The 13,457-nt window shown below is 49.3% G+C and overlaps 1 protein-coding gene across 1 annotated transcript; it reads left to right on the forward strand.

Annotated features, from left to right (window-relative positions):
• The first annotated feature begins 2,067 nt into the window (after positions 1–2,067).
• Positions 2,068–4,666, forward strand: LOC125556626 (protein DETOXIFICATION 16-like). Its single transcript, XM_048719313.2, has 8 exons — positions 2,068–2,330; positions 2,440–2,984; positions 3,072–3,158; positions 3,234–3,290; positions 3,378–3,616; positions 3,824–3,942; positions 4,057–4,143; positions 4,256–4,666. The coding sequence occupies exons 1-8, from the start codon at positions 2,076–2,078 to the stop codon at positions 4,313–4,315; spliced, it is 1,449 nt and encodes a 482-aa protein (XP_048575270.1). The 5' UTR covers positions 2,068–2,075; the 3' UTR covers positions 4,316–4,666.
• The last annotated feature ends 8,791 nt before the right edge of the window (positions 4,667–13,457 follow it).

Consider the following 13,457-nt stretch of genomic DNA (forward strand, 5'->3'; position numbering starts at 1 on the left):
AGCTTTTCAGAAAATCAATACCAAAGGAAGTCCAAACACAATGAAACTTTACGATAATTTTTTCTAAACCAGAAGGGACCCTAGAAGGTTTGGGAAGAGGCCAGAAGATCTATAGAAGAACGACGAGCTCACCCGATGCGCCCTCCCACGCAGCTTCGTTTGACCTGACTCCCCCTCCATAAATTTCCTAAAATCCTCAAACCAACAGAGAGCCACCCGAGACACTTTTTCCGCCGTGACAAGTCTCTGTTCTTCCATGATCCCATCTGGAGGCCTTTTCCGGTACTCTGTCGGAGGGGGGATCGGTTATGGAGGGCTTCTACATCAACCTTGTTGTATCTCCAATGATGTGTGAATAGTTTATCACAGACATATGGGTCTATAGCTAGTAGCTAGATGGATTCTTCTTTCTCTCCGATCTTAAATAACATGTTCTCTATGATCTCCATGGTGTTCTATCTGATGTAATCTGCTGATCCGTGTATTGGCCCAATACAACACAACTCCATCATCCCCGTAGCCTCCTTCCTCGGCCGGAGACAACTTCTTTGGGCCCTCATCCCTGGGGCCGCCTCAAGCCGCTGCTGCTGTATGGTTCTTATCCGCACCCTTTCATGGTCTTTTTCCCTTCTTTTCCCATAGACTCCAAATCTGTTGTTGCCCATGCCGGATTTAGGAAAAATAACAAGCTTACGAGAGAGGGGCGTCACAAAATCTGTTCAGCTCAACACGAAATTCAGGAGCCCATTCAAGGCATGAAATATGGTGGCATATGGATACAGATGCCCCATGAAAAAATTAGTTTGAGGCATCTACATTAAAAAAAAATCTCCCAAAGCAAGCCACCACTAGTGGGTCTCATCAAAGAATAGAAAAATATAAACTCTAGTGCACATGCATCTCTACTCTCCACTTCAACTTTTTTACTTCTTCCATTCATAAATAAAAGTCTTTTTAGAGATTCCAATGCGGACTACATACGGAGCAAAATGAGTGTATCTACACTCTAAAATATGTCTATATACATTCGTATGCAATCCTTATTGAAAATCTATAAAAAGACTTCTATTTAGAAACGGAGGGAGGAGCTTTTTACACCGGATCACATTGTATTTTCCCAAGCCTTCTGAAGTGGGTCCCGCTTCTCCATCCGAACCTATTTCTCCTGACATCCGATCCTACATGGCATGTGGGGCAGGATATGCACTAGCCATGCCCTCACAGCTGGCTCTGTTTGTTTCTACAATTGGCTCTGAATCACTTGTGGACGCTTGGACGTGCTTCAGTCAATTGCACTGAAAATAGGCCAAATCTAGATTCAGCTTCGCTGGCAAAGCTGATTTCAAATAGCTATTGGGTTTCAGCTTTTGAATTTTCCTATGAGAATCTGCTGCCTAAAGCAGAAACAATCATGGTATGAATAAACCACGGGGTGGTTAACCGATACCTTGGTGGCAGTGCATCTTAGGAAATTCCCTTTTGTTTGTATATGCGTCATGAAGTAGGTCGTAGCACGTCCGAGGTTCAGATATGACAAATGAAGACGAGAGTGGCTCAGGCCGCCGGCCGTGATTGATTTCGTTAACTTTCGAGCCTTTTCGACTATAATAGTGCAAACGAGCTGATCAAGCATGTGCTTAACGCATTCCATCCAATCTTGCTCGTCAGATAGTTTATTGTGTCAGATGTCTTGAACTTGGCCTCCTTGGTCTCACATGAGATGATGAGATTCTTCAGTCCACTTGACCCAGGCACGATGAAATTGACTGGTTCGGAGGCACGCTCCTCTTGGCTGCCAAGCGAGTGCGTCTGTTTCCTCTTGGTTTCCTTACTGAATTTTTCCTCAAGTGGCGGGTCTATGCAGCATTGATAAGGTTGATTAATACTCCCTGTGTAAACTAGTAATATAAGAGCATTTAGTAGTGATCTAAATACTCACTAATGTTGTGATCCAAACGCTTTTATGTTAGTTTACTGACGAAGTATTAGTATATACTTTCACAAACATGATAAATATACCCCACTTTACCTGTTAACACTCACCTTCTTCGGAACCACGGCGTGAGATTTCAAGCATGTTGCCAGCCATGGAGGAGCCCCCTGTTGGGGGCAACAGCAGCACTGAGGAGACAGGAGGGCCAAAAGAGAGCTTGGTGGTGATTGAGGTTAAGAAGCAGCTGTGCCTCGCCGGGCCCCTCATCGCCGGATGCCTGTTGCAGAATGTCGTGCAGATGATATCGGTCATGTTTGTCGGCCATCTCGGTGAGCTCTCTCTCTCGAGTGCCTCCATCGCCACCTCCTTTGCCGGTGTCACCGGCTTCAGCTTGTTGGTATATTTTATGTGAATTCATCACCTCTCCTACATATTTTGATCGTCATGAATGAACAACTAACATCAACCTGAATATCTTCTCTTGTATCTGTTCGTAATCATCTTAGTCTGGCATGGCAAGCTGCTTGGAAACACTGTGTGGCCAAGCCTTCGGGGCAGGACAGTACCATCTGCTCGGCATCTACAAGCAGAGAGCAATCCTCGTGCTCACTCTGGTGAGCGTTGTGGTTGCGGTGGTCTGGGCGTACACCGGGCAGATCCTCCTTCTCTTCGGCCAGGACCGGGAGATTGCCATGGGGGCAGGGAGCTACATCCGGTGGATGATTCCGGCATTGTTCGTTTACGGACCGCTGGAGTGCCACGTCCGGTTCCTCCAGACGCAGAACATCGTCCTCCCTGTGATGGCGAGTTCAGGCGTCACGGCGCTGAGCCACGTTCTTGTGTGCTGGTTGCTGGTGTGCAGGTTTGGGCTGCGCAACAAGGGCGCTGCCATGGCCAATGGCATCTCGTACCTGGCCAATGTGTCAATCTTGGCTCTCTACATCAGGGTCTCTCCATCGTGCAGGAGCACCTGGACAGGCCTCTCAAAGGACGCGTTTCGCAACATCCTTAGCTTCATGAAGCTTGCCGTGCCATCTGCGCTGATGGTTTGGTGAGTTTTAGTTTGTGCCCCTCAGATTTGCAGGTACATTTTTTTCGCGCTCCATCTTCGACTGAATCTGATCCTACATGTACACAGTCTAGAGTGGTGGTCGTCTGAGCTGCTGGTACTTCTCTCCGGACTTCTCCCAAATCCTAAGCTGGAGGCATCGGTGTTGTCCATTTGGTGAGTTGCATTTTTCATGGAGTATTTCACATTCTGTATGCTCTCTTCTGATGGGAAATGTGGAACTGCTTGCAGCTTGAACACAGTTTCATTAGCAATCATGATCCCCTTCGGTCTTGGGGCAGCCATAAGGTACGACTAAACAACTTTGCCATGCCTGTATTGCAACTTTATCATAGAGTCATTGCGGCGATGAAATCGTGTATCTTGTCATTGTAGCACCCGTGTTTCAAACGAGCTTGGTGCTGGGCGACCTGAAGCTGCCCGTCTGGCTACTCGTGTGATCATGGTTCTGGGCCTCGCGACGGGTGTGGTTTTAGGACTTCTTATGCTCTCGGTGCGCAATATATGGGGGTACGCATACAGCAACGAGAAGGAGGTGGTGGAGTACATTGCGAGAATGATGCCGCTTCTTTCCGTGTCGATCATTTTCGACAATCTGCAATGTGTTCTTTCAGGTAAATGTAGAGGATGCACTAAATAACTCAAATTCCAAGTATTTCCGGACTATTTCCTGAATTTCAACTCTAGTCTATCTATCTTTTTTTTAGATGCACCCGTCTATCTTGTCTCATATCATTTCGATGAACGATATGTAGCATTTTGGTGAACATTACTCTCAAGATACTGACTGCAGCGTGGGGTATACACTTGATATATTCCAGGTATTGTCAGGGGCTGTGGCTTGCAAAGGATTGGAGCTTGTGTCAATCTCAGTGCGTACTACCTTGTCGGCATTCCAGCGGCGCTATGCTTTGCCTTTGTCTTCCATCTTGGCGGAATGGTACTGATTTAATTTTACCACCCATACCATGCATACAGAAAGTTGCTGTTTCACTTGTATTTCATTCTCATCTGAAGAAACCTCTGAAAACCAATGTAATGGTATGAACTCCAGGGGCTGTGGTTGGGAATAATCTGCGGGGTAGTTGTGCAGATGCTGTTGCTGCTGGCCATTACCATCCGCACCAACTGGGACAAAGAGGTAGGCAAACCAAAACCTCTGCCATGCATACACATTATTCCATCGGTCGGCTTTTGGGCATCTTGAATTATTGTAAGGTGTGGCTCATCATCTTCCAATTTTTCCTCTGTAGGCTCTCAAGGCAAAGAACAGAGTTTTGAGTTCGTCCCTGCCTCTAGACATGACGACATGAACGTGGAACAAGATGCACAAATTCTCTTGGCTAGGACCGGGAGCAGGACGATGGCTGGGCAAAGGAGATAAGGAACTCGTGAAGAATTAATTGGTCACCGCTTAGTCACCGGCAAAGAATGATCTGTTTTGGTGATTTTTGTCCAAGATGAGATAGAATGGATATTTTCACAGGCAAAGGCATGGCACACAGTCGATGCGGGAATGAATCAATAAAGTGAAAAAAAGTGGTGCGTTTACTAGAAAATCCGCAGTATGGATGCAACATTTTCCTTCTGAGTACTATAGATTATTATTTTCTTGATTATAGAAAACATTAAGTTGTTTTGTCCCGGTGGCCACTGATGTGGAAAAACTGAATTACTACACTGCCCAACGACAAGGAAGTGGTGGAATGTACCGGCTTTTCATCGTCTGTATTTGCTGATCACCTGATCAAGTACATGATGAATTTGTGACATGTTTTGGGGGATATAACAAATTAAACTTGTTCACTATTTAGAATAACAAAGAGGATCGAGCTATATAGTCCATATGTATGTAGCTATGCTACTTTGGTGGAAGAGATGGCCGCCGTCACCACCTTCCCACCAAAGCTTACCTCGAGTCTACATCCATCCAAAATAGTGTGTTCAGAGCATCTAAAGCATCTTCCTTATTGGAATGTGCCGTCGATAATGTTGCCTTGTGAGCGCTTGGTATTTTTCTAGTAGATCACTCGGCGCTAGACACGTTGTCATGCTTGCTAAAGAAGAGTTGTAGTTGTGAGTTCTTCACGGTGAGAGGCAAATTACGCACGAAGCACCCTAAAACTAGGCTGCTAATGTCTCTTGGTGTGAGCGATGTGTGTTGGCCTATAACTAGAGTAGGCTGCCGCTTCAGCTCTTGAGCCTTCAACGCCCTCTCATTGAGTTCCTGATGGGGGCAAACCATTCGTGAGCTTTAATTTTTTTTGACTTCTGTAACCGTAACAAACCTCTCCAAAAATCACGCTCTGGCCCCCGCGTCGCTCATCCCGGGCGACACGGGCGGCGGCGGCATTGCCCCGCCTAACTCCCTCTCCTCCCGTCGTTCCCTCCGCCGTCGCCGGAGGACGCCGCCGGCGTGCGGCTGACGGCGGCGGCGGGCCCCTGCTTATGGCTGTTCTTCAGGGACCACGAAGACCTGGAGAGATCGAATCGATTCTAGACGTGCATGTATTGCTTGGCAACAAATCAATCAACCTGTGTGCTTGGTTGAGGGCTTGCTTTGCACGTACTTGTGACTTCTCACCGACGGCGGCGGCTTTGGGCGGTGCTCTGTGGCCGTTGGTGGCTGTCCGCATGACAGGCTGTGTTTTCAATTTCGGCCGAAAAAACAGATTTCGGCCGAATTTCGGCCATCTCGGCCTGGGGCGAAATTTATCCTTCGGCCGAAATTGGTTAAATTTGGCAATTTTTCATCAAACTTTAGTCAAATGTCAGTCAAATTTTGGTCAAATTTCAGCCGAAATTTTTGAAAATGGCCGAAATTCAGCCATCTCAGCCTGAGGCGAAAAAATTCTCAAACCGAAAATCAAAACGCTAATGACAGGACAAGCGCCCCATGCGCTGCTCGTGTCCAGATCTGGCTGGCAGACGAGGCGCCATGGCGGCGGCCGTTGCCCAGGGGCCAGATTCGACTTTCAAGACGCCGATCGGTGCTGCCGGCTGGCCCCTCCGGGTCATGAAGATGGTATTCTGGATGAGATGCGGTGCCCATCAGTGTGGCTGCTACGTTTAGATCCGATGCATCGCTGTTTGCTGGGCCCACACCGACGGTTGGTCATCTCGTCCCGGCAGCGACCTTGATGTGGATTGCGGTGGCCATCGATACATCTTCGCGAGGTTTTCTCACTTCAATTTCGGTGGTTGACTTCGACGGTGAGATGCAAACTAAGAATGATGACTTGACGCGGAGGGATGGTGGTGCAGCGGTGCCGATTACACATCGCATGTAGCTGTTGAGATCGGAAAAATGTGGTGGCGGCAACACATGAGCGACTTGATGGTGGTGCTACTCAAGCACCGGGTCTCGAGTTCCGGGGTGAAAACCTAGGTGACCCGAGTTGGTTATGCCTAGCAATGGCGATATTTTTATGTCGTTACCTTGTTGAAGGCATTGCTCGGATATACTCGGACTGATTTTTCAGGGTGAAAACCTCGATTCTGACCATAAGTGGTTGAATCCGGTGATGGCGGCGACTGAGCATCGTTCCCTTCCTGAAGGCGTTGCTGTTGAAGAATCCCGTCATTCGCGCGGTGCCATGACATAGTTGGTGCGGATATGGTCATTGTTGTAGTTTGCCTATTAAGGATTTGGTCGCTCTGATTTTTTTCTTCATCGTCTACGCATGGCTTTGGTCTTATATGACTTTGCTATTTGCTGACGTGGTGTTGTGTGCGTGTGTTAGTGTTGGCTGTGTGCATCCTAGCTATGCAGAGGCCGGGTGTGCTCACTATATCTGTATCCTTTTGATGCCTCATTTTGAGCCAATAAAATACACTCTTTGTCGAAAATTGAGTTCTTGATGTAGGAAAATGAATATAAATTAATCAATTTGAGATGCTTTGAGGTTAAGGTTAAACTCCTGATGTGGCGATAATTTTAACTCGTATTTGTTTTTGTGGGGTAAAGGGAGATTTCTATTACTCAAGGAGGCAAATCAGCCAGAAGTAAGTTTACAATGTCACGCATACTCGAGCCCAGCCATACCGCAGTACGGGGGAGGGGGGTACTCCTGCCGTATTTCGCAAGAGCGTGGCTAACTTTATTTTGCGGACGACTAACTTCAGCATCCTTCATCCTCTTGATCTCCTCAACTAGCATACGGTGCCTCGAAGGCTCGAACGGTCCCTTCTTGAAGCGTTCAGCATATTCACTGCTTTCACACTATCCATCTCAATGAGAATGGATAAATCAGACCGGTGTAGGGCCAATTCTAGCCCCTCCCTACATGCAGCCAACTCGGCTTCCAGGGCATTATCACATGTGCGAATTTCCCTACAAGCAGTGAAAATTATGCCTCCTCGGTCTGACCGCAGGACCATGCCTCCTCCAGCTGCTCCTGTTGGCGGTACATAGCTACCATCAACATTCAATTTTGTCCAACCGGCTGGAGGTAACGCCCACCTCACTTCGGCCTTCTGTTGTACATGTTGTGGTGGCGCGAAAGCATCAACCCGAACCACCATCTTCCCTTTCTCCGTGTTACCTTGGGGCCATTGGTGGATGCATAACAAGGAATTGATGTAGCCTTGTAAAAATCTGCGTGATGCTTCCGTTGGGGGTGGCGACTTGCCATGAGTAATTTCATTTCACACATACCACACACGCCACATGGTCATGAGGGCAATCATATGCATAGTATCAAATAGCGGATCCAAAAGTGAGAACAACCATTCTGGGCCAGTGTACGTGACGTCCTCCAACTTGGCTATCAGTGGCGGAGCTATGTACAAGTCTGGGGTGGCTGTGGCCCCCCCAATTTTTTACCAAACTGTGAAGATTTTTTTTATGGAGGACTTAGATGAGACTTTTTTTAGCATTTTACACCCTCAGACAGTCATGTTTTAGTCTTGGTCCCCCCAAAACTTTCTACCTAGCTCCGCCACTGTTGGCTATGGGTCACTCACGCGCCATACCACACCACAACTCTTTCGCCAGAGGGCACCTGCACATAGCGTGGAAACCATCCTCTCGTTCCACACGACAAAGGGGACACACATCAGAGAGTTCGAGGTGTCGAGAGAATTTATTTGCCCAAGTAGCGAGCGAGTTGGAAACCAGCCTCCATGCAAAGACTCGTACCTTTAGGGGAGCAAGGCACCCCCATATGATCTTCCAGATGGCGCGATGACCATCCGGTGCCCTGCTCGTTGCGGTCGCCAACGGACGCTCGCGCTCGTCCATGGCAAGGAGATATGCGGAGCGAACGGTGAAGACACCGCTCTTCTCCGAGGCCCATGTGATGACATCATCGGTGATGCAGGGCGACGTGCGAATGCTGGTGATGGTCGCGACATCCGCCGGGAGAAAATACTGCCGCAGCATGTCCGTACGCCAGGCGCCAGACTCGTCCAGGAGCTCTGAGACCCGTCAAAGACGGCAAGTCCCTTGCCACGTGATCGGCTGCCCCGTCGGTTCCATTGGGAGCCAACGGTCACGCCAAATGCGTATATTCCGTCCATCGCTGACGGGCCATACAATCCCATTCTTAAGGAGCTTGAGGCCATACTGAATGGCCTGCCACGTGGGAGAGGCGTTCCCAGAGAAGACAGTGTCCTCAAGTCGGCTGTCTGGGTAATATCTGGCTTTGAGGACCTGCGCACATAAACTGTTAGGGTTAGAAAGAAGTCGCCACGCCTGCCGTGCCAATAAAGCTTGGTTAAGGAGACGAAAGTCTCTAAACCCCAAGCCGCTCTTCATTTTATGTGCAAGAATATTCGGCCATGCCATCCAATACGTTTTCCTTTTTTCCCTCGGATGAATCCCACCAGAAGATCCGCACCATCCTATTGAGGTCATCGCACACTGACATTGGGAGTTTAAAAAAACCCCATAATATATGTTGGGATCGCCTATGCAACAGCCTTGATCATAATCTCCTTACCAGCCAGTGACAATGTATCTCCCCATGCAATGATCCGCTTGAGGAGCCTCGACTGCAAATTCTGAAATTTTCCCCTAGACATATGTCTGTCCGGGGTAGACAGGCCCAAATACTTTTCCTCAAAAGTGATTAGGCTGACATGCAGCATCGCACGAACCTTCTCTTGATTGTTCTCAGTACAAGATTTACCAAACAGTACGCTGCACTTGGCCGGGTTAATACACTGCCCCGTTGCTTTCTCATACGTGTTGAGTAGCTCATGCACCTTCATTGCTTGTTCCTCCTCTGCTTTGAAAAATAAAAAGCGTGTCGTCCGCAAACAACAAGTGGGAGACGCCTGGTGCCCATCTGCACACCTTTAGCGGGGTAAAGTCGCCCTATCTTCTCCGTCCTTCAACAACATCGAGAGCCCGTCAGCCACAAAAAGGAACGAAAACGGGGAGAGATGATCACCTTGCTGAAGCCCACGCGTCGGTGCAAACGAATCCAACAGGACCCCATTAAATTTAACTGTATATCTCACCGAGGTGAAGCAAGTCATAATCCAGTCCACCCACTGGCGAGCAAAACCCATCTTTTGCATCATTCGCTTCAAGAAGGTCCAATCTGCCCTGTCATAAGCTTCGGACAGATCCAATTTGTAAGCGCAGAAACTATTTTCCGGGTCCTTCTCCTGCTGAATATGATGTATACACTCAAAAGCAACTAGAGCATTATCAGTAATCATTCATCCAGGGACAAAAGCACTCTAAGCCGGTGAAATAATGTTGTCCAAAAAAGCCTCAACCGATTAACCAAGCATTTAGCAACTACCATGTAAATGACATTGCACAAACTGATAGGTCTGAACTCGATGAGTTTTTCTGGGTTATCTATCTTAGGGATGAGAACAATGGAGGTGTTGTTCACCCCATCCAGCATTACTCTGATCCTAAAGAATTCTTTCACACTGCTGATTACGTTCTCTCTCATGACCGCCCAATTCCTCTGAAAGAAGCGGGCAGGAAACCCATCTAGCCCGGGGGCTTTAAGCGGCCCTATCTGGAACAGTGCATCTGCAATCTCCTTGTCCGAGAACTCTGCACACAGTTGGACATTCATGTCATTAGTGACTCGTGTATTAATCAAATCAATAACCGGATCAACACATAATGACTTATCGGCGGCAAACAGTGAGGCGAAATAAGAAGTCGCCATAGCAGCCATGGACTCATGGTCTTTGTGGGTAACTCCAGCGTCATCCACAAGGGCCTTGATGCAATTTTTCCGTGCCCTCCAAACCGCCTTCCGATGAAAGAACTATGTGTTTCGGTCTCCCTCACGCAGCCAAGCAATGTGAGATCTCTGCATCCATAACATTTCTTTACAGTACAATAGTTCATTCAAACGATCATTGGCCTCCTTTATCTCTTTGCGGTCTGCATGAGGTCCTCAAGGCGAGAACGAGATTTATTAATTTCTTTGATCACATTACCAAATTTCTTGCAACTCCAGTCCTGAAGCCTCTTCATCATGTCATTCAGGCCATCCGCAACATCACCCAAATGTAGCATAGAGCCCAGCTCCGTCCATGTGTTCATGATGATCTCCGGGAGAGATGGGTCTCTCTCCCACATCACCTCGTATTGGTGGCATCGCCTACCGGTCACCGGTACGGCCTCCTCTTGGACGCACTTGAGGAGGATGGCGCGGTGGTCCGAGCTTGGAGCCACCAGGTGCTCCACCTTGCATCTGCAAAGGCGTCCTGCCAGGCATTGTTAGCCACGGCACAGTCCAACCGGACCTTGACGTTGGCCCTCCCACTTATCCGGTTATCGTATGTATACGAGAGCCCTGCAAAACCGAGATCACCGAGGCCACAAATTTCCAAAATATCTCGAAAATCGGTCATCCGACCTGCCGCACAAGGTATTTCGGAGAAGTGTTCGAAGCTCCACATGGCCTCGTTGAAGTCTCCAATCACCATCCAAGGCATATCAGCCCGCTGGTGAAGATTACGGAGGAGGGACCACATGTGATGATGGTCCTCTGTCTGCGGTTCACCGTAGACGCAAGTGAGTCTCCAAGTTGGCTCACACGCCAAAGAATTCACATATGCATCAATATATCGTTCATTCATTTCTTTTACATCCAGACTCAAAGACTCATGCCAATACAAGGCGAGACCTCCACTAAGACCAACACTATCAATACCATCAAAACCACTTAATCCTAACCGAGCATGGTAACTTTTCATTTTATTCCTAGAGTGCCTAGTTTCACAAAGAAAAATGATACAAGGGGAATGAGTCTTTGCTAGACTCACGAGATCACGAACTGTCCGAGGGTTTCCTCTCCCTCGGCAGTTCCAACTGAGGATATTCATTGCTCCTGACAGGGCTCCGTTGGCCCCGTCAGGTCGCCAGTGGCCCCATGGCCGGCTGCCTCCATAGTGTTGGTCCTATCCTGCATCTCCTGGTCATGGCCATCTCCTCCTCTCCCCGCCTGTTCACCTTCTTGGTTCGCCTCGGTTCTGCGTTTTTTAGGAGTACCTGAAAGCAACGGTTTGGCCACAGTAGCCGTGTTAGAATACAACACCAGGGCCTTAGTAGCCGTGTTAGAATACAACACCAGGGCCTTACTTTCACCCAGCCCGGAGCCAATAGCATGATCGTCTCCTGCATTACGCTTGCCCAGCGATGAAAGATCGTCAGACACGTCAGTGTCGTCCATCCTCACTTCCTGAGATAAATTCCTCAAGGCCGGGATAATGTCCGAGCTCCTCGGCTGCGACTCCGCCGTGTCATGGGAAGATTTGTTGACATTTTGAGGTTGGCGCCCTGTAGCAGATTGCTCCTTCTCCTCCCTCATGCTCCCATGGCTGTCCATATTACGCATTTGTTCAACAAGCAGTTCGTCAACAGCTGGGTTCCCACGGTTGTGTTCTGCGTACTCTTGCTGAGCCGAGGCCGCACCCTCATGCCAAGGTCCACGGCTACCCCGACGGCGCACCGAGTTAGTGCTGCTGCCTGACGAGAAGTCCAGGCCCCGGTAGGCTGTGGGTTTACTTTTGCACGTACAGTCCCCTTCTGCTGCATGAACCGCCTAGGTGGCGAACACCTGAGTTTGCCGCTGTACTTCTCGCTGGGGGCGCCGCCCTTCAGCTTCCTCCCACACGACATGTCCTGATGGCCTAGGTAACCACAAGTATAGCAGATGTGCCGCAGTTTCTCGTACTGAATATCAAACTCCATCTTAGTTTTCTTGTCCTTCACCTTTGCAGTCAGGGCCACTGATGTCTCCAGCGCCTTGTACACCGGGAGTGCAACCCTCACGCGTACATAGTTGCCCATGTTTACGCCCTGACAAAGGTCAGTTTGCAGAATCGTACCCAGGTTAGCGCACAAGGCCTTCACGATCTTATCCGTTCTCAGATTCATAGGCACGTCAAGGAGTCAAGGATGCGAACCCAGATTCTGATAGTATATCTAGCTCGTAATCTGACACTTTCCTCATTCCATCATAAGCTTCGATGATCAAAGGGTCATGCTTATACGGCCAAGGACCACCCCTCAAGATTCACGTCATATCAGCCTCACAACCAAAATGAACTAGGTATTTATTATCACCTTGGTAGCTATAGTCCATGTCCTCCTTTAGCCTCCATCCTTCCTCAATACTGTCAAACAACGTCCTCGGCGTAGGCCGTTCCAGCGAGTAAACAAGCATGACAACAGTCCATGGGTGTTCCTGTTGTTGGAGGACTCCCTCCTCCTCCAGGTCAACTTCAACAAGTGTGGCTTCAGCCTCTGCGTCATCACCTTCCCTGAAATCCTCCGGGCCCTGGACCACATGCCTCTCCTTCTCCTTGGACGTTGACGGCTTATCAGAAGCACCCAGCTTTTTCACCTGATCCCAGACCACGAGCGACTTCACACGTGGGTTTGTCGCCACGACGACCTTAGGTCCCCCATCAGCAGGCTTCGGGTGGGCAGCAACCGCAGAGGGTGCCCCGTAATCACCCCCACCGACCTCTGGGTTCGCCTCGGTCTCCGGCGGCATCACGCCCGCGGGTTCCACAGCCGACGACATCGCGGTGGGATCGGGCTTGCACGGCGGCTCGGTTCCAGGAGAGCGACGATCTGGTGGTTTGCTCGGTTTCCGGTGATACTCCGCCCCAACCCTAGGGCGTTTAATATATGCAGGTTCATGGTTTCTTGCGCGAGGGATCAGCGATCCCTAGATCCTCCCGGAATCGTGGAGAGGGACACGGCTGGATTGCGGCCAGAGAGGCCAGTCGATCTGGTCGCGGACAGGGCCGCCGCTGTTCCGTCGTCCTGCCAAGGCTGGGACACGGAGAACGGGCCACCCGCGGCCGGCGTGACGTCCGGCGGCGATGGCTGCATGTTAGTCGCCTCACGATCGCCCTGGGAACAAAACGTCTAAAACCCTAGACGTTTGCTGATATGACAATGACGTGCCACATCACATATTATTTGTCAAACATACTCCCTCCGTTTCTAAATATATGTCT

This window comes from Triticum urartu, chromosome 5A, assembly GCF_056163025.1.
Source record: "Triticum urartu cultivar PI428250 chromosome 5A, HENAU_Tu73, whole genome shotgun sequence".
Classification (NCBI taxonomy): Eukaryota; Viridiplantae; Streptophyta; class Magnoliopsida; order Poales; family Poaceae; genus Triticum; species Triticum urartu.